The 19,528-nt window shown below is 56.0% G+C and overlaps 1 protein-coding gene across 3 annotated transcripts in view; it reads left to right on the top strand.

Moving 5' to 3' along the window:
- The first annotated feature begins 336 nt into the window (after positions 1-336).
- The window catches only part of Scube3 (signal peptide, CUB domain and EGF like domain containing 3), a 32,595-nt gene continuing 13,403 nt past the window's right edge, over positions 337-19,528 (top strand). Inside the window, exons 1-8 of one of the 3 annotated variants that reach the window (XM_076916462.1) lie at positions 337-810; positions 10,733-10,855; positions 11,603-11,728; positions 13,820-13,954; positions 14,711-14,836; positions 15,019-15,135; positions 16,973-17,020; positions 18,834-18,950. In XM_076916462.1, coding sequence (XP_076772577.1) covers positions 726-810; positions 10,733-10,855; positions 11,603-11,728; positions 13,820-13,954; positions 14,711-14,836; positions 15,019-15,135; positions 16,973-17,020; positions 18,834-18,950 — 877 coding nt within the window. In that variant the 5' untranslated portion in view covers positions 337-725. The remainder of the gene's footprint in view (positions 811-10,732; positions 10,856-11,602; positions 11,729-13,819; positions 13,955-14,710; positions 14,837-15,018; positions 15,136-16,972; positions 17,021-18,833; positions 18,951-19,528) is intronic. The other 2 variants (XM_034524911.2, XM_034524912.2) reach the window with 2 other exon arrangements.

Here is a 19,528-nt window from a genome sequence, read left to right as displayed (position 1 = left end):
GCCCCGGTGCTGTTTGGTCTGGAGCGGAGCGGGGGCTTGCATTGATCCATTGATTGTGCGCGGTCTGCGCCTGACCTCCCTGCTCCCGGGGAAGCCGTCTCCATGGAGACCGGGCCCGCTCCCCCAGCGCCGGATTGTAAATTCCTGCAGGCAGCGGCCCGGCAGCCTGGGGAGGGGGCCGCGCGCCCGGGCGCGCAGGGGGAGCGGCCGCCACGCCGAGGCCCCCTTTGAAAGAAAAAAAAAAAAAGGGCACGAAAAAGGAGGTGGAGGAGGAGGACGGAGAGGAGAAGCAGGAGGGGCAGTGGGAAGGGGAGGAGGAAGAAAACGAAAAGGAGCAAGGAGAGGAGGAGAAAGAGGAGGAGGAGGAGGAGAAAGGCGAAGAAAAACAGACGGAGCCCGGGAGCCGAGAAAGCAAGGGAGGAAGAAAGAGGCAGAAAGGGCGTGTTTAGGCGCTACGTCTCCCCTCCCCTTTCTCAGGTCCCAGCTCGGGCTCTGCGCGCTCGCTCTCCGGCTACAGCTCCCCGCGGGCGAAGCTGGGCGTCGGGTGCGATAGCCGGGGTCGCCCCTCGGGCCGCCGCCCCGCGCCTGCCCGCGCTCCCCACGGCGCGCTCCCCACGCCCAGCCCGGAGCCTCCGCGGGGCGCCCTCCAGTCCCCTCCCCCTCCGCCTCGCGCCCTCCCCGGGGCTGCGACACCCCCGCGGCCCCGCCGCGCGGAGCTCCAGGCCATGGGCTCGGGGCGCGTCCCCGGGCTCTGCCTGCTCGTCCTGCTGGTCCACGCGCGCGCCGCCCAGCATGGCAAAGCTGCGCAAGGTAAGGGAGGCGCGCTGCGGGGCTGTGGGGCTGCGGGGTGGCGGGACAGCGGGGCGGCGGGGCCCGAGGAACCAGGGCAGGTGTCTGGAAGTGCGTGGCTGTCAGGACCCGGCCCTGTGCCCCCGATTCCTCAGCCAGGGATAGACCTCCGGGCGCTGCGCGACAAGCAATAGCGCCTGGGGGTGGGGGGCGGCCAGCAGAAGGGAGCAAGCACTTCTGCCGGCTTCCCTGCCACCATCTAGCCATCTTCCTCCGAGGGCAGAGAGAATCTTCTCTCAAACATTGCCAGGGACTTCACTTTGGAGTTTGAGACTGATGAGGGAAGGAAGTTTTCAACCATGCCGTACACTTCGTAACCTCCCCCCCTCCCCGCATGAGGCAGAGTCAGGCTGAAATTTCCGAAGTTGCCGTCTTATCAAAGGATGTTAGAGAAAAACAGGCTCTTTCGCGGTGAAACCGACTGCCTGTCACGGAGTAGTAGGGGCAGCAGGAGAAAATGCCTGTGACTGCCTTCTGGCACGAACGTTGCGTTTCTGCCTTTGGGGGGGGGGATCCCTTTCGTCTCGCATGGCTTTCATTTCTTATCATAATATTTATTTATTAAGGCCTGGGGTTTCCAATTCCATTTAAATCCAGGTCAGAATTGCATTAAAATAACAAAGTAAAATTCCAGGCTGGGAGCTCTGACAGATCCCTCTAGGAATTAGAGAGAGACTGGGAGGCCCTCCTGCCCCGGTCCCTGACCCCGAGCTCCCTGCCCAGCCAGTCCCAAGGCTGCGCTGGCAGAAACCAGGCTGGTGTCCCACAGTTCTCTGGGGACAGCCTCCCCTCCCCCCATTGACCTGCTGTACCCCTCCCCCCACGCTGTCCTCACCCAAAAGAGATTTATATGGACAAAAAGAAAATTCCTCTTAGTAAGATTTTTGCCCAGGAGGTAGATTCTGCCTATTGTCCTAGGGGATCCTGAAGCCAGCCAGGGATGAAGAGGTGTCTGGGCCAGGGGGAAAATTGAACTTGGGAGTTGAGGAAGTCTGAGTTGTCTGGCAGTCAGTCGGGTCAGTGTGTCCAGGGGCCTGAGTCTTAAGTCGGGCTCTGCCACCAACTTTTCACTGTTGGTAGAAGGTGCTAAGCCAGCACCTCCCTCCTCTCCCCAAACCACTGCCTCTTCCCTTGCCCCTCCGACCTGTCCATTAACATAACCAAACACTAGAGACCCTCAGCTGTCAAGTACCAGACCCCACCCCAACTTCCTTCCAGTCCCAGACTACTGCTTCAGCAGCCTGCCTACCAGACAGCCCGCTGCTGCTGCTGCTGCCGCCGCTGCTGCCGCCTGGAACAGCCCCTCTCCCCACAGTGGATTTGCTTGTGTGTTTTCGTAAACAAAGCTGGCTTTTGTAGTGCATGCTGACTTACTCATAACATGGAATTAGCTAGGGAGTTTAGTCTGAGGAAGGAACAGATTTCGTGCAGTAATCTAGAGACAAGATAAGGGCCTCTTTCAAGTTGGAGCCAGTGTCTGCAGGGGCTTGGTGTGGGGAGCAGGAGAAGCAGCCTATTAAAGGGGCTCCAGGTGCAGCTGGAGACCCCTAAATGGGACAGGTGTTGGGGAACCAAAACTCTCAAGTCTGGAGACCAGCCCATCTGCTGGGGATAGGAGGAGTCTGGGTGCTCAAGGGCACCTTCTTTTATTGGACACCCCACTGAGTGCTATGGGACATTCAGCTGGAGCTGGGGGGGGAGGGGGTACCCTCGGGTCTCTGCTTATCTCAGACATGGGTTACACCTGACCTGATGGGGTCGCAGTAACTGTACCCTCAGCCCCCTTTAGGATTTCTGAGTCTAGCTGGGATTAGAATGGAACCTCGAATTAACCCTACCATTCAGGAAATCTATGAAACCCTGTCCATCAAAGGTTGCCTAACAACAGGTTTGCTGGAATACAGAGCCTTCCTTGGACTCAAATTTGCGGGTAGATATTACAGGGAAGCTGAGAACTGTTTGGTCTGAGCCTTGCAGGCTTACCCATAGTGCTGTGGGCTTCAGGAGGCCTCTCGTGCCCCCTCCACAAACCTCCCCATCTATCACCAGGGCTAGGGAGTTCGCCTTTGATGCCAGGAGCTTTTCAGTGGCACTCTAGAGGATCTGGACATTACAGGCCCCCTCAGCAAACATCTTGAAAAGAGCTTCTGCAACCCCTGGAACAACTGTGTGGCTGGGAGGGTCAAAGCCAGGCAGTGGGATAGAGGACCAAGCTTAAGCATAAAAGAGGGAGGGAGAGGGACACAGGAGACAGGGACACCAGCACTGGGACATCCCTGTCCCGCTGAGTGCAGGAAGACCTGGTTCTTTAATCAGAAATGCTGGAGGTTTTGTCCCAGTGGCCGAGTGGGTGGGTCAGCTGGTGGGACTGGGGAGGGGTGAGCTTGCTGGGTACATGGTTTTGAGTGGTTTTCAAGTGCCTGTCTGTGTGTCTTAAAGTAGACAGACTGGATAACCAAGGTAATTGTAAACTTAAAAGCATTAATTTGCTTTGCTTTTGGGGGGGGTGGGGGCGGGGTGGCGATGGCAGGACAGCTATCGTTAAAAAGACCTAATCCTCACTTAGGGTTCAGGTTGCAACTGAGTGAAAAGGTCTTGGGGCCTCCAGGGGAACTGGTCCTGTCCCCAGACAGGCTTTGGGACAGCCAGGTTGGCCATCCACTTTACCTGGTAGTTTTCTTTTCTTGTTAGGGATAGAGTTTTGAGAAAGTCGCCCATTTAGAAATCACACCGTCCCCGAGACTGAGGGCGTTCATCCGGCGCTGAACAGTGTCTCTCTGTCTCTGAGTCTCTGTCTGGGAGTGTGTGTCTCTCTCCTTTCCCCCACCCCTCTCTTCCTCTTTAATGTGGCCGTTCCCTCCCCCTCTGCTTCCCTCGGCTCCTGTGGCCAGCGTCCACAGTGAGGGGACTGTTCCTCCTAGCCCCTCCCTCTAAAATATGAAATGAAAACCGTAACCGTGTCAGCGGGTGCGGGTGGCTCCTTGGGCAGCCGCTACTGCCTGTGCCCCCACCGAGGCCCTACTGGAGAGAACAGACAGACAGACAGACCCTACTCTTAGAGCCTGTTCTGTTTCCTTAAGCTCATCCTAACCCCTTTGACCTCCCTCTGAGACTTGCTGTCGTGTCTTGGGTGTGGGGAAAGCCCAGAGCTAGGAGGATATAAACTTTGTAAACTCCCCCCCACCATCACCTCTAATCCCCCCCCCCCCAGTCTCTGTGGGGTAGGATGGAGAGAGGAGACTAAAAGATCTGGGGACCACAACCATGACAGGTAAAGCAAGGCGAGAGCCATCAGGAACCCTCAGATGAGATTGCTTTCTGGAACCTTCTGGAATCTGAGACCATGAGAACCGGTTTGAGATATGAGCGGCCAGGGCCTGTTGTCAATGGAGGGAGGCCGGAGTGTGACTTTGGGAAGGTGAGGTGTGCACCACCAGGGAGTGTGGGTGTGCATGTGCCTGACTCTCTGTGTGAGCACAGTGCATCACACTTTGGTGACTGGGGGGTGGGGGCTGGGGGGAGGGAGTGGGCAAACGTGTGTTTTGTTTTAGTTGGAGGAGAGGGGCAGCAGAATGGCTCGATCCAGAGCCTTGAACTGGGGGTGGGGGAGGGGAGTGCATGGTTTCACATCCTCGGGAGAAGATGGAGGTGGAGGAGCTTGCTGCCAGAACCCACCCTGGTCTCTGCCGCCCGGCCTGCTTCGGGTGTGCGGGTGCAGGCACATGACCACTCAGTAAGAAAGAGTTCCTGTCAGGGCTGGAAACTGCGGAGCCGGCTCTGAGGCAGGCTGGCAGTGCTTACGGGAGGCCCAGACCTGGGGAGACAGCAGTCTGGGAAGGAGTGGAGGGCTGGAGCTCAGGGAGAGGTGGAAACAGCCCCAGGGATGTTTGGAGGGGATGAATGGGCTACTCACCTGGGCAAAGACGGGACATTGCCCTTCTGTGTGTAGACTGGTCACTCTGCCCCACCAGCCTGCACTCTGGCCGGATGCAGGAGACACTAGGTGGGCAGAAGTTAAGGGGTGAGTTTTGTCAGACTGGGAGCTCTGGGGTTCAGCCAGTTTTACTGAACTCATTCATGTTGGTAAGCTTTGGTCCTGAGGCCAGGCCCTCTCCACCTGGACCCCTTCTCTGTCTGCTGGAGGCCTGGTCACTTGGTAGTTTTCCTTTCTCCCCCCACCTGGGTTTCCCAAGCATCTGACAGTCCAGTGTCTGGTGAGCAGCTAGCAACCCTAGAAGTGCATGTGTATGTTCCTGTGTCCCACCCTGTGGTGGCCATGAATGATCTCTGTCTCCTCCCACCCCGCCCCCACCCCACCCCACCCCCGCAAGTTCTTCTCTCCTCAGATCAAGGGCTTGCTCTGGAGTTGGAGCTGGATCCACAGCTGGCTTTCAGAAGTGGGTCGATGACCCCCTGAACAGGGCACTAGGGGCCCTGGGTTAGCCAATGGTTTCCCCTGTGATGAACCATAGCCCCAGAGAGCTGCAGGCTTTGAATTTCAGAGCTTTGTGCCCGGGGCTGTCTGCTTGTGGTTACTGACAGGAGCTAACTGAGCAAACTGGGTTGCTGGCCCATAGGAGATGCAGGATAAGAAACCCTCCCTGGGTGAGGGACAGCATCAGACTTCGTGGGCTCTGGGGAGGGGGGTTGTGGAAGGATGGGATGCTTAAAGGGTAGATCCTGGGGGGGGGCAGGTTTACAGAGAAGTCTTTTTTTTTTTTTTTTTTTAACAAGTTTCTAATTATATTTATTTGGAGTTTTCCTCTGGCGGTTTGAAGCTGTTAACAGCAGGAACCTGTATCCCCTGATGTTTGTTTTTGTTTCTGACCAGCTGCTTGGCCCCAGAGTAGTGAATCCCAAGGCTGGCGACACCTGCCCACCACTGCGCCCGCCCACCCTCTCCTCCTTGCCTGTGTGTCTGCATCCCAGCATCTGTGCGCTGGCTTTTAACCACCAGCCAGATTCAGCTCCAGTCTACCTCATATTCTGTGCTGGTTGCTTGCTTCAAGCTGAACAAAGTATTGAGCTGAGGACAGGGGAGGCAAGATCTCTGTCTGTCATGTGCTGTTAGAAGACTTTCACGGGTGGGTTTGGGTCCCGTCTTTTCGCTGGCTATTGGTTCTTTCCCAGGCTAACCTCACTAGGTGCCTCTCCATCCACTTATAAGCCATGCCTGCTGTTGCCCAAGAGGACAACAAAGGATCCTACCAGCCGCAGTCTCTTCCTGCCCTGGATTCATCAGGCTCTCAGCACACTGTCCTTGTGCTCTCTTAAATGTGTGTACGTGCGGGGCACACTGCTGCTGCACATACACACACACACACACACACACACACACACACACGTGTGGAGGTCAGAGGACAGCCTCAGGCGTCAGCTTTCACCTTCCACCTGGTTTGCACAGTATCTGTCCTGTTCACTACTCCATAAGCTAGGCAAGCTGACTTTCGGTCTGGGGACTCTCCTGTCTCTGCCTCCCGTTCTGGTGTAGGAGCACACGGGCTGAATCTAGCTTTACATGAGTTCTGGGGAAATCCAAGCTCGGGTTCTTGTGGTCGCATGGTGCTTTACCCAGTGAGCTCTCTCCTCCTCAGCATAAACTCCCTAGGACACCTGTTCCTAGAATGCTAAATGGTCAAAGGAGAGTGAAGAGGTGGGGCTTCTTCCCCAGGGTATACTGCAGGTAACAGTCTTGGCCACCGTCTGTTTTAACAAAACCCACAGAGCACCTCCACTGCACAGTTATTCTGTCCCACTAATGGCCGGCCCTGCAGTCCCCGGCACAGTGCTCGCCCTTGCCCTGGTGCAGGTACTTAGGTGCTGTTCGCTAAGTGCTTGGGCATGCATGGCTCTGCCTGCAGTTATCATGGCCTCGAGGAATTCATGGCACTGAGTGAACCAAGAGGCCGCTGGAGAGGATGAGAGATTGCAGCAAGTCTGTAGTGAGCACTTGCTGAGACCACAGCCGTGGCACCCGGTGCTTGGTGGACATTAACCCATTTGATGCTGGTAGCAGGTCCCAGGATGGTCTTGTGACAGGTTTTCAGGGGAGGAGGCGGGTGTGTTCAGAGACAGGCTCAAGGCCACTCAAAAGCAGGGCTAAGCCTGCACTAGGACTGGTGTGGTGGCTGTCAGTCTAGCACCTCTTAGTGTGTCACGTTGCTGCCTCTGGAGTATCTTCCAGCTCAGGCAAGTAGCTTATCTAAATGAGTTGGGAAAGAGAGAGATCACCAGGCTTGCCCTAGAGGTTCTGATTTCCTGGGTCTAGACATCCATGGGTCTTCAGAGGTCCCCCAGATTCCAGTGTGCAGCCTGAGCCGAGAACAACCAGCCTAAACCAACCCACGCCCAAAAGTGTCGCTTGGCTTGCAGCTGGTAAACAGCTTCTAAGAGGACAGGTAAGCTGAGGTTGCCTGTGTGTGCCACAGAGGTCCCTTCCAGGGCTCAGTGTGGGTTGCCGGGTGTGCTGGGGGGGGGGGGGCGGTGGTGGAGAGCTCTGAAGACCTGGTAGAGGTGGAGGTGCTGGATGCGATTCAGGGCCCTGTCTCCCTGCTCTGTGCCTCAGGCCAGAAAACTTCAGCCACACAGTTGGAAGGTCCCTTCTTCAGCAGGGAGAAGAGGAACATGTTACCTGAGACGGCTTCAGAGTATTAGCTAAGTGGCTAAGCAGGGACCACAAAGGAGGGGGGGCATGCTGAGTCCCCCTGGGCTGGGAGCTTACTGGGGACAGGGCAGACAATTCTGAGCCAGTCTTGGAAAACAGAAGTGGGTGGGTCTGCAACATGAGTGAGAAGAAGCTGATATGTGGGATGCAGTGGACTGAGCTGGGGCCTGAGGGAGTAGCTGGTGCTGAGGGAGTAGCTGGTGCTGAGGGAGTAGCTGGGGCCTGAGGGAGTAGGAGAAGGATGGGACACCTCCCAGAGCTCCCAGAGGAGAAAACATTGAGAACAGGGAGATGGCTGAGGCTAGGAAGAGCCTGAGGCAGCCGTCAGGCTGTGGTTGGCCTCACCGCTGCTCTGGTCCTGGGGGCCACTTGAGGGGAGACAAAGGGAAGAGAGCCTGATGCATCAGGAGCCAAGCCCCCAGCACATGGAGACAGGCGCCGCTGAGATGGTTGCGAAGAGGGACTTCTGGAGGAGTCTCTCGAATTCTGGGCCAGACCCAGAAGTGTTCCTTATTCAGAACCCCTAGAGCTAGCTCTTCTGTCCCGTGAAGTCTGTGCCGTTGGGACGGTTCCTATTGCACGGCCCACCACTGGGACTGAAGAGCTGTCATTGAAAAGGGTCACACGAGGCTCACGGCTGCCACCAGAGTAGATGGAAGGGACTTTGGATGAAGCTGGGGGCTACCCCAGTAACCCCAGCTCTTCACCTGTGCACTTTCTCAGGCAGTTCACACAGAATAGCAAGTGAATGGCCTCTTCTGGGGAGGCGCCACCAGCCCGCACTGTATGGGAGAAATAAGGGCAGAAGAAGAGAAAGGAGCTGGGTCTGGCAGCTTGCACCTGCCATCCCAACTCTAGGGAAGCTGGAGCAGGGGGATCATGAGCCTGTGCTACATCATAAAATATTTTTTTAAAGAAAACTTTAAAAAAAAAAAAAAGCCTCCCCAGAAAAATGGTAGAGCTGGATCTTAACCTGGGGCTGTCTCCATGGGCGACCTAACTGAGACTGGACATTTCTTGCTTCTGATTCCATCCTATCCGTTGGTCAAACATTCTCCAACAGCCTCTGGCCATCCACAAGGTCTCTCTTACTTGGCTAAGGAACTTGACTACCGGGCCTCTCTCTTCTCCATCTTCTCTCTTCCTTGGTGACCGCCTGGCAGGCACATGACTGCTGATCATGGCTGGGGTGGGCAGTAAGTGTAGACAATCTCCTAATACTCACAACTGTATCTACAAAACAGCAGAAACTGCCAGTGTGTGGCGCACTTTCCTGCTCAGTTGCTGTACCCGAAGGAGCTGGACTCCCTGCATCAGCAGCGGTGAAGTCTGAGAAGCTACATTGTAACAAACCCCACTTTGCAGCTCGGAAGTCACACCAACCTCGCTTCCAGGCTTCTGCTCCTTCAGTGGCCGACTTTAACCCAGGCACTCTGTCTTTCCAGTTCATAGGGAGACACGGGCTCCTCCTCCTCAGACTGTGACAAGGTTCTCATGCCCAACTGCTCATTAAAATCAGATGTCTTGAGTCCAGTCTTTGGGACCTGGGGCATTTTTAGGGGAGTCGGCTCTGCTGTGCAGGCTGGGTTGAGGCTCGTCCCTAATGCCTCATGGCACCTGCCAGTGTCAGCTTTCTGTCATTTATCCTGGCTGGGTTGTCACTTGTGTGGTTCTGAATGTGACAACCGCCACACAGGACCTGTGTTCTGCTGAGCGAGACCTTGTCTTCGTTACTTCTTTATGGGTGCTGTGATGTCCCCAACTGCTTAAGGTCTTTTTCTTTTTCACTCCCCCCCCCCCTTCCTGAGACAAGGTTTCTTTTGTTTTTTTGTTTTTTGGGTTTTTCGAGACAGGGTTTCTCTGTGTAGCCCTGGCTGTCCTGGAACTCACTCTGTAGACCAGGCTGGCCTCGAACTCAGAAATCTGCCTGCCTCTGCCTCCCAAGTGCTGGGATTAAAGGCGTGCGCCACCACTGCCCGGCAAGACAAGGTTTCTTAGTGTAGTCCTGGAACTCCCTCTATAGGCCAGGCTGGTCTCAAAGTCAGAGATCCTCCTGCCTTTGTCTCCCAAGTGGTGGGTCACTATACCTGGACCACCAGAGGTTCTTAACCTCCTTCCCACCCGCCCCCTACCCCCTCTGGAGAGGCCTCTTCCTTTAGTGTGGCTCCATCTGTCACACCTACTAGAGCACTTAGTGTTGGCACAGAAGTATCCAGAATGTGAGGGCATCGAGGAGAAGGGCGGGGGCTCTGCCTGGTCAGAGATGGCTCAGAGAACTTCACCTGCCAGGCCTACACCTGCAGGCCCCTGGTCCTTCCGTTGAGAGCTCAGGGACAAGAGAAATCTCCCCAAGTGGGGCTCTGTTTCTCCAAAGTTCCTTGGTGCTGTGGTGAACAAGGCCGTGGTGAACAGGAGCTGGCTTCATCTTTTCTGGGTTTTTGAGACAGGGTCTCACTAACCTAGAACCCCTGATCCTTCTGCCTCGGTCTCCGGGTTCATTTGAATTCCTGAAGCGTTCAGAGGAAGGCTAGGGCACCTCAGGTGTGCACGGCCATATGGGAACACACCTTCAGAACTCACTTGACGCCAGTTCTGTTCATATGCGTTCTTAGGTGCACGGCTGTACCCGAGTGCCGGGATCACAGCCGTGCCGGGCAGGACTAGTGTGTTCTACAGTGGGCCGTGAGGCAGATGAGGATCCCAGACAGGCCCCATCTCCCTTTCTTCCTTAATTACTAGAGAGCAGCTGGGCAGGGTGGCGCATGCCCGTAATCTCAGCATTTGGGAGATGGAGGCCGGGGGAGCAGGCGTTGAAGATTGCCCTCAGCTATGGAATGAGTTCCTGGCCAATTTGGACTGTATGTGTCCTGGTCTAGAAAAACACTATCAGTGATCACTGGGTTGTCATCAGTGACTCTGTGCCTGTCTCTTTCCCTCCAAGTCTAAGCTAAGGAAGCTAAACTAATCCTCACTGGGCTGACTGTGTCATGTCTGACACATCGCGTGTGCTATTCAAACTGAAGAGGGGCGTTTCAGAGAGTAGTGGAGCTGTCACCGTAGTTTGAGTATTTCTGAGGCAGTAAGGGTTTCTTTGAATTCCTAAAGTGTTCAGAGGAAGGTGCACGGGCATACGGGGACTCTGCCTCTGGGGAACACACCTTCAAAACCCACTCGAGAGACACCAATTCCGTTCTTACGTGTCCTGCTCTGCCCTGGCAGATGTAGACGAGTGTGTGGAAGGCACGGACCATTGCCACATCGATGCCATCTGCCAGAACACCCCGAGGTCGTACAAGTGCATCTGCAAGTCCGGCTACACGGGGGACGGCAAACACTGCAAAGGTGAGGCTGGGAGGGGCCCCAAGAGGAGCCTGCGTGAAAGTGGGAACTACTCTGTTGCCTCGGGGTCTGCAGCACAGTTCCCAGAGGCCTGCAGCCTCTACAGGCCAAAGATGGCGGCCGCATCTTCCCAGAGAGAACACAGTGTTGGGGTGGGCACCAGAGCATTGCACAGCCGAGGTGACATGCTGGTGGGGACACTTCATAGCCTTGTAGCCACATAGCTGTCTGGGGCTGACATACCTACCTCAGTTGCAAAACTAAGGCTTGAAGATCCCCGAGACAGGAGCCTCTACTTGGCACCTGTCACATCTTGTGCAAAGGACAAACGATGGGACCAGTGAACCCCAGTGGGAATTCACCCACAAACAAGTATATCTTTTGCTATAAAAAACACTGTAGAGTGGCCTAGGAACAGCATTCTCAGTGTGTGACCGTGAGTGCAATTGAGGCTTCAGTGGACAAAGAACATGTTACTTTCTGTTAACATAATACACTGAGGACTACAGTTGCCTCCTGGGACCTCAGGGATGGGGGTTGGGGTTGTTGGTTCAAGGATGACACTCCTCAGCAATACCACAATTAAAGAAGGTTTGAGAACTTTATATGAATGGTGTAACCAAAAACATAAAAGTAAAAATGGCATAGCTGTTTGCATGGGACCATCAACATCCTCCAGTGTGCGCTCTCGCTCTCTCTCTCTCTCTCTCTCTCTCTCTCCCCCCACCCCACCCCCCACCCCCCCCGCAGACGTGGATGAGTGTGAACGGGAGGACAACGCAGGCTGCGTGCATGACTGTGTCAATATTCCTGGTAATTACCGGTGTACCTGCTACGACGGATTCCACCTGGCACATGACGGACACAACTGTCTGGGTGAGCTAGCGATCGAGCGAGGGCTGGTGGGGGTAGGGGGGTGGGGGGAAGGAGCTGTTTTCAGTGTGTCTTGGGCAAGCAGGAAGAAAAGCGGTCAAAAAGAGATCCGTCCTTTCAGGAGAGCAAGGAGAGCCTGCCCTTTGAGGCTGGCCAGGGAGGGCGACACAGTCTGGCTGTTGGCTGTTGAGCATGGGAGTGGGGTGGGGCACTGCTGGAAGCGTGCGTGCTTGTGTATGCTGGGTTTAGCGCCATGTGTGGGGAGGATGAGTTAGCTTCAGACACATCTGAATCTGCTACTGAGAACCTATGGGGCTTTGAGCCAGTGAACTAGCCTCTCCAGATCTCAGATTCCTCATCCCTCAACTGCACGGGGGTGGGGTGGGGGTGGCAAGTGTTAGAGTCGGGGGCAAGTGTTAGGGTGGGGGGCAAGTGTTAGGAGCCTTCTAAAGCCCCTAAGTGTGGAGCTCCTCAGGAACATGTGTATACAAAGCCCTGTGCAGCTTTAGCACAGAGCAGGTGCTGAGGCAGGAGCATGGTTGCTAATGCAGCTAGCAGTGCTCCCTGAGCCCTGGGCGACACCCCTGTCCCTTGCCTCTCTTCCTGTCTCCAGTCCCATCCTCTCCAGTTCGGAGCCTGAGTCTGGAGATAGAGTCCCTGGGATGCTGAACTGGGCTTCAGCCAGTCATCTCTGAGTCACTCAGACCATGTCAGAGTTTTCCCCTACGTGGAAAATCTGAAGCTAACAGGATTTGAGATTTGGGGTCCTCTCTCAAAGGACTGATATATGAGACAGCAAAGGAAAGAGCGGTGATGGCCAGATGTGATTGGTTGGATGCACCGTGGCCTAGGAGCCCCCTTGCTGCATAGCTACACATGTCCACCACAGCCACCGTCTACCCGGGTCCCTGGCAGGACATTCCCAGGGGCTGCCTCCCCTCGCCCCTCCACTACTATGGAAGAGCCCAGACGTCTCTCTCTCTCTCACACACACACCCATCACCCAAGAGACTATTTAGGGATTGAAGTCCTGTGTACAGGATGGGGTGCCCACGGGACTGTGAATGCCATCTCTAGTTCTTTGACCTCCATTGGGTCCCAACCCCAACTATCACCAAGACAAGAGAAAGAGCTGGTGCTGTCTGAGTTACAAAAGTCTGTTTAGGTGAGGGTTCATAGCCTCAACCACCCCTCTAGCCCTTGAGAAAACGCCAAGAAAACATATGGACCTCAGCTTCCCAGGGAGAAGTAGGGGACTGCAGGGAAGCGGCCAGGATAAAGACAGAGTCCAGATGTAGATGTGAGACTCCGGGGCGAGTTTGGCTCTAGTGGTGGTGACTTCGGGGCACCCTATTGTTTCTCCTCTACCATCCAGGGTGTGGCCTGGCCATCTTCCCCACCCTTCCACGACACATTGCCAGGCTTTGTTTTGTTAAACCAAAATAGGAGAACAGCTAGGGAACGTGGCAGTGCGCCCAGGCCTGGGGGAAGTTGTGGCCAGTTCTTGCCCCAGGAGGAGCATTCTCGCCATCTTTGGCACCTCGGCCATACTGCTATCTGAGGAAAGAGCCATTTCCAGGTTCCCTGATTACTGGCTGCTCATCGGAGCCAGCCAGCGCCTCTGGTGTGACTAGTGTGACTAGTGTGACTGGCGTGACTAGCGTGACTAGTACCCATTCTTGTCTTCACCGCCATTCCTCTATTCTGGCTTCTCTCCTGACCTCTGCGCTCAGGCCCAGGGTTTGTGTGTATAGGCGTTTGCACGATTGTGTGTCTGTGCACCACACACGTGCCTGTGGAGGCCAGAAGACGACACCGGGTTCCTTGGAACTGGAGTTTCAGGCAGTTAGCCGCCATGTGGGCCCTGGGAATAGATCGCAGGTCTGAGGGGTCAGACCCAGCCTCTATCTTACCCACCCTACGTGAGCTCTGGACAAAGGTGCCTCTTTACACTACACTCGGGGAAGTTTTAGCTGACAAGGGATGAGGAGTGCGTGCCCACGCGCACACACACATACGTGCATTCTTCAGTCTGCCCTCAGTCTGTGCTGCTGCTGCCACAGTCCCACCAACACCCCCCCCCCATCTTCACAGACGTAGACGAATGTGCGGAGGGCAACGGTGGCTGCCAACAGAGTTGTGTTAACATGATGGGGAGCTATGAGTGCCACTGCCGAGAGGGCTTCTTCCTCAGCGACAACCAGCACACCTGCATCCAGCGGCCGGAAGGTCAGCCATGGCCTCTGAGGGCCCCGGGCTTCTCTTCCCAGTTCTCCCTCTGCACTCCCCGTCCCACACTCTAGACTCCTATCCTTCACCTCACTCACAGCCTAAGGGCTCCGTGCTTAGACACTGTATTAGAGACAAATCTAGGGGGTGGAACCGGGACCTGCCCAGGGTAGAATCGAAGCCACTCTGGGGCATTCTCTGGTCCAGCGGCAAGGTGATGCGAGTTCCTGTATGTGAGCACTGGACTGTAAGCTGCTGCTTCTCTGGGATAGCCTCACGTGCATCCCCTTGCATAGCCTGGGCCAACGGCTCATTCCATCATAGAACCATGATATTCTGAGAGCAGCGGCTTGGTCCTGTCTGCCTTTGGGTCCCTGTCACCTAGCATGCTTCCCTGCTTAATAAAATTTGTGGCCTTGCCAGGTGTGGTGGTGCACACCTTTAATCCCAGCACTTGGGAGGCAGAGGCGGGAGGATCTGTGAGTTCAAGGCCAGCCTGGTCTACAGAGTGAGTTCCAGGAAAGCCAGGGCTGTACAGAGAGACCAACCTTGTCTCAGTCTGATGGCTGCTTATCTCCTCAGTGTAAGCTCTCTGGGGGAAGGGATCCTGTTGTAGTTTTTCTGGGTTCCTCCTAGACCCTGAGAGTGTCTGAGTGGCAGGCTCAGCAGATCCTTAGTGTCCATAGCCACAACTGGTTCCACCCTGTTGAGGCTTCCTGCGCGGACGGAGCCTCAGCCTCTCTCCTCCCCTTTTAGAAGGGATGAACTGCATGAACAAGAACCACGGCTGTGCCCACATCTGCCGGGAGACTCCCAAGGGGGGCATTGCCTGTGAATGCCGCCCTGGCTTCGAGCTCACCAAGAACCAGCGGGATTGTAAATGTGAGAGACATGAGGGCAGGGGAGTGGGGGATGGGAGGGTGTGGGGCCTCAGTAGCCAGAGGGCAGGGAGGAAGAAAGAGGACTGGGGGCAGGCGGGCACAGCAAAGGAAAGGGTGGCATTCCTGCCTTGCAGACCTGCAGCATGAGGGACAAGCAGGCTGACTTGTCTCCTCCCTGTGCAGTGACCTGCAACTATGGTAACGGCGGCTGCCAGCACACATGTGATGACACGGAGCAGGGTCCCCGGTGCGGATGCCACGTCAAGTTTGTGCTCCATACGGACGGAAAGACATGCATTGGTGGGTGAGGCCAGGGAACAACTCAAGCCACTTGTGACAGGGTTGGGGTGGGGGCTGGGGACTGCAGGGGAAGAGACCCCAGGGGGTTCTAGATGCCGGATAGTGTTACTAATGTGGGAATGAAGACCAATAAGAGGACAGGTTGAAGGACCACTCTGAGAGACTAAGGGGCACAGCTGACTGTCTGCCCTCCCCAGGAGTCTCACCCTCCCCTTCCTCCCACGCTGAAGCCTCACTAGATCAGGAGCCATTAGCAGAGGTGCTGGTCACCCAGGGCTGAGGGATAGCTTGAGGCATTCTGCGACGGTCAGCTGAGCAGTTGACCCAGGCTCTGGTTGACTAGCGTGGTGAGGGGAAATTACCACAGCCAGTGTCCACTGTGGAACTGGTGCCAGGACACAGTACTTGTTTCCAGAGCAGTTAGCCTTGGGCTGAATAAATAGGGTGGCTCCAATCCTCCCTCCCTCTTTACCCCAGCAAACCCCTTCCTACCCCTCACCTGATGCCCCAGGCCCACCTCCCACCCAGCATCCAGTGATACTGGCTCCGCTGTGCCTGTGGCTGCCCACACCCCTCACTTGCTGTAGCCTTCCCTCTGTCTTAAGCCTGAAACCCTTCCCCTGAGTTCCTAGGCCTGACCTGAGTCTCCAGGCACCCTGAATGAGCTAAGTCCTTAAAGTTAACGTTGAATTCTTTCCATTGCTATTTCTTCAGTGGTGAGAGGGCTGAGAAGGTGTCTCCTTAGAGACCTGGGAAATGGAAGGAAGGGTTCTGGCTAGGGGTGAGGCAGGGTCTCAATCCAGTCAGAGGTAGCTGTGCTTGCTCTGTGGTACTGGTGTCTATGGAGGCGTGTGTCTGGCGAGCCACACAGGCTGAGGAGGGGAAGGTGGGCAGAGCGGCTCTGTGAAGCCCCGTGTGTCCAAGGCAAATTCAGGTTGAGAACTGGTCCGTCCCTTGCCCCTCGTCCTCTTCTCTGCAGCCACAGCACAGGGGAGCAGATGGGCTCCAAGGGTACACATGGCTTCTGAAGGCCGCTGAAGTCCAAGCTCTCTTGCTGTGCTCTCTTACTCTTCAAAGACCCCAAGACAGGCTGAGGCCTTCCTGTTGCTTCTCTGACTGCTGTTCTGGCTCCTCTCTTGTTCTCCTGACAGGGCTAGTTCTGCTTTGCAAGCCTCCCACCACCCCTCGGACACACTCACATAGCCTCAGATTCTTCCAGAAGGAGCTGCATGTGGTCCCTAGGGTGAAGATGCATGAGGCAGGATAGAGGCCCTGTGGGGAACGAGGCGTGGTTCCCCTGGGTCTCCGTTCTAATGTTCTCAAACATGGCTGCTTTTTGAAAGTGCCCTTATCAAGCTTGACCTCTCTAACCCGAGACCCACTGAGTCCTCTGGGCAGAGCAAGTGAGGCTGCTCCCTCTCCTTCCTTCTCTAATGGCCCCGAGGGAAATAAGCCTACCTGCCTTGGACTCCATTTTTCTTGGCAGGAGGAAATGCCACTGGGGTTGTGGGACACGCGGCATGAGTGGGGAGAGGGGAGTGTAGTTAAACCAGAAAGGATCTGAGAGATGGCGAAAGGCGAATCTTGACCTCTTGTGCCAGCTTTGCCTGCTGTGCTATGTGGGGTTGGACCCACGGCTGCTCTCTCAGAGACCCAGTGTCTCTGTTTCATGGTCCCCTGATTTCTCTGAGGGGACCAGGCAGGACAAGGCTGAGGAATGATCTAACTCGGAATCCCTGGAATCACTACACGGGGCTAGTGGTTTGGAGCGTCAGGGTGGAGGGTGCCGGGTGGGCCCTGCCCCGCATCTAAACGGCTCTTTTACAATGTCAAACAGGGGAAAGACGGCTAGAGCAGCACGGGCCCACTCAGGCCATTTCTAATGGTAAATATGTCTGCTCTGTGCTTGCACTCACCGGCTTGCTAGGGAAGGGCTAACCCGCTGGGGCTCCCACTAACCGCATGCCCAGCAGGGCTCTCCTGGCAGTGTGGGCTTTGGACCCATCAGGTGGGCCTAGGAAGCTTCATGCTGGTCATTTTCCTGGTCCCTGGCTCGCCTTCCTCTTGTGCCTCCTCTGCCTCTCATCGCCCCAGTGCCTTCCAGCTATCTGCACCCCTCGGTCCCTGCAGCCAGTGCCATCTTGCTCAGTCCCCACTGTACCATTGAGATAAGGTGTGTCAGAGTTGGAGGCCATGCTCTCTGTGGGTTACCCTTCTTGGGTTCCTTCCACTAGTACGTCACCCAGCATCAGCTGGTGATTTCTACCTGGCTCTGGGTTCAGTAGACCTGAGTCTGGATCCTGGCTCTGCCATGTCCTCACCAGCCAGTCTCAAGTGAGCTCCCATCTTCTCTGACCCTCTCTGCCCTCTTCAGGAGGGGAGTGACAGTCTTTCTGATAATGAAAACAGCATGTGGCCCGGGCACAAAGGACAGGGCAGGGCGAGCTGTGTCCCTGCACTCAGCTGCTGTCCTGCAGAGCTGGGCAGCTCTGCCTGGCTTCTTGGTCCAGCCTGGGGTGAATACCATGCCAGTTCTGTTTGCACCCATCCTGGGTGCTTCAGAGGATCTACACATAGTATCTTGCCCCTCACTGTGCTAATCCGGCCTTGGGAGCCATCTCTCCATACTTAAAGTACTTTTGGGAGTCTGGACTTGAGCTCCTCGTGGTGTGGGAGACCAGGGCAGGCCAAGGACTGCCAGGCAGAGGTGGGCTTCTTTTGGAGCCCTGGCACACTGTCTGCTTTGGGGATAAGGGTGGGCCCAACGCCTCTTCTCTCTTGTCGCATGGCGGCCTTAGGATGCCAATGGGAGATGCCTGATGCCCGGGACAAACCACAGCACTCGGGTCCCTGTGCCAGGCTCTTGCTCTCCTGGGGCTGATGGCTTCCCCTGAACTCACTCTCCAAAACAACTGTTTAAGTCTGCTCTCCTCCTGCTCTGGCCTCTCAGCTGACTGAGCTGACTAGAGAGACTTAGCTGAACAAGGCTCTGAGCTTCCTCTTCTATGTCTTCTCTCTCTCTCTGTCTCTCTCTCTCTCTCTCTCTCTCTCTCTCTCTCTCTCTCTCTCTGTCTGTCTGTCTCTCTCTCTCTCTGGATTCTTCTCCCCACCCGCCTGCACAACATTAACATTATCTCCTCAGCCGGGAACCAGAGAGCCAGCGTGTTTCCAGGTAGCTGCGAGGGTAGGGGAGGAGTCTAAGGAGGCCGACCCAGGGATGCAGTGATGGGCAGCCCTTGGTGTCCTGAGACACTCTTGCCACCGGCCTTTTAGGAGACTGTCCACCACGAATGCCGACCCCCTGCCCCCCATCCCCAAGATAGGAGGAAACTGGTCTGCCCCCTCTGCTCCCTGACAGGCCTTAGGACACTAATGCTGCTCGGTGCCCAGGACAAGCTCTCTTAGCTTTCATCTCCTGCTCCCCTCCCCCAGCCCCCAGCACATTCCTGCCTGACAGCTCTGGCTTGTACCTGCCTCACTGCTGCCCACCTTGTTTCAATCAAGTCGGGGGCAGGGATGACGAGGGATCGCTTCCTGCACTTGTGAGGGGTGGGCGTCCAGGAGGAAGGGGAAGCTGGAGCTTCTGCTTTAATGCTCCTGCTGAGCCCCTTGAGGTGGCTGAGGCCTCTCCCCAGGCCTTTGCTGCCTGAGTTCTGCTAGGCTAGTAACCCTATCACCACCCACACCTCCCTCAACAGAGACCTGTGCCGTCAACAACGGAGGCTGCGACAGTAAATGCCACGATGCAGCAACCGGTGTCCACTGCAGCTGCCCTGTGGGTTTCATGTTGCAGCCAGACAGAAAGACCTGCAAAGGTGAGGCCTCAAAGACAACAGGGACACGGGAGACCTCTGCCAAAGGGAGATGAGAAAGAGTTCCTATGTGGCCGCATCTCTTTACCGCCCTTCTTACAAAGGACCCTGGGACAGAGCTAAGGGTGTCTCCTGTCAGCCTTTCCCACCTCAGCTCAAAGGGCACAGAAGTCCAGCTGCCACTCTGCTGCCTCCTGGCCTGGTCTCCCTTGTTCCCTCTCTCACCCCTGCCCCTGTATTGTGTATCCTGAGCCATGGGCCGTTTAACTTTTCAACCTGCATCCCTCAGATCTTCCCAGCGGGTCTGGGATAATCTGTCCTAGGAAGCTTAGACGCTTCGGTCCTCCATGCTGTGGTGCCAGGCCTCCTCCACTGAACCTGGCTCATAGGTGCGCTGCAGAGACTGATGAGCTGTGCCGCACGCACGGGAAGAATCTGCCCTGGGGGACCCTTTTGGCTTAGCTCACTGACTTCCACTCCTACCCTCCCCATTCTGTCTCCCCTCCTGCCAGTTAGCTGGGATTTGGGGGAGCTGGGACGGAAAAGGGAAAGGGGAGCCACCATTTTACAAACGCTGACTC

The sequence above is a fragment of the Arvicanthis niloticus genome, chromosome 20 (assembly GCF_011762505.2).
Source record: "Arvicanthis niloticus isolate mArvNil1 chromosome 20, mArvNil1.pat.X, whole genome shotgun sequence".
Classification (NCBI taxonomy): Eukaryota; Metazoa; Chordata; class Mammalia; order Rodentia; family Muridae; genus Arvicanthis; species Arvicanthis niloticus.
This window is presented reverse-complemented; position numbering and strand designations above follow the sequence as displayed.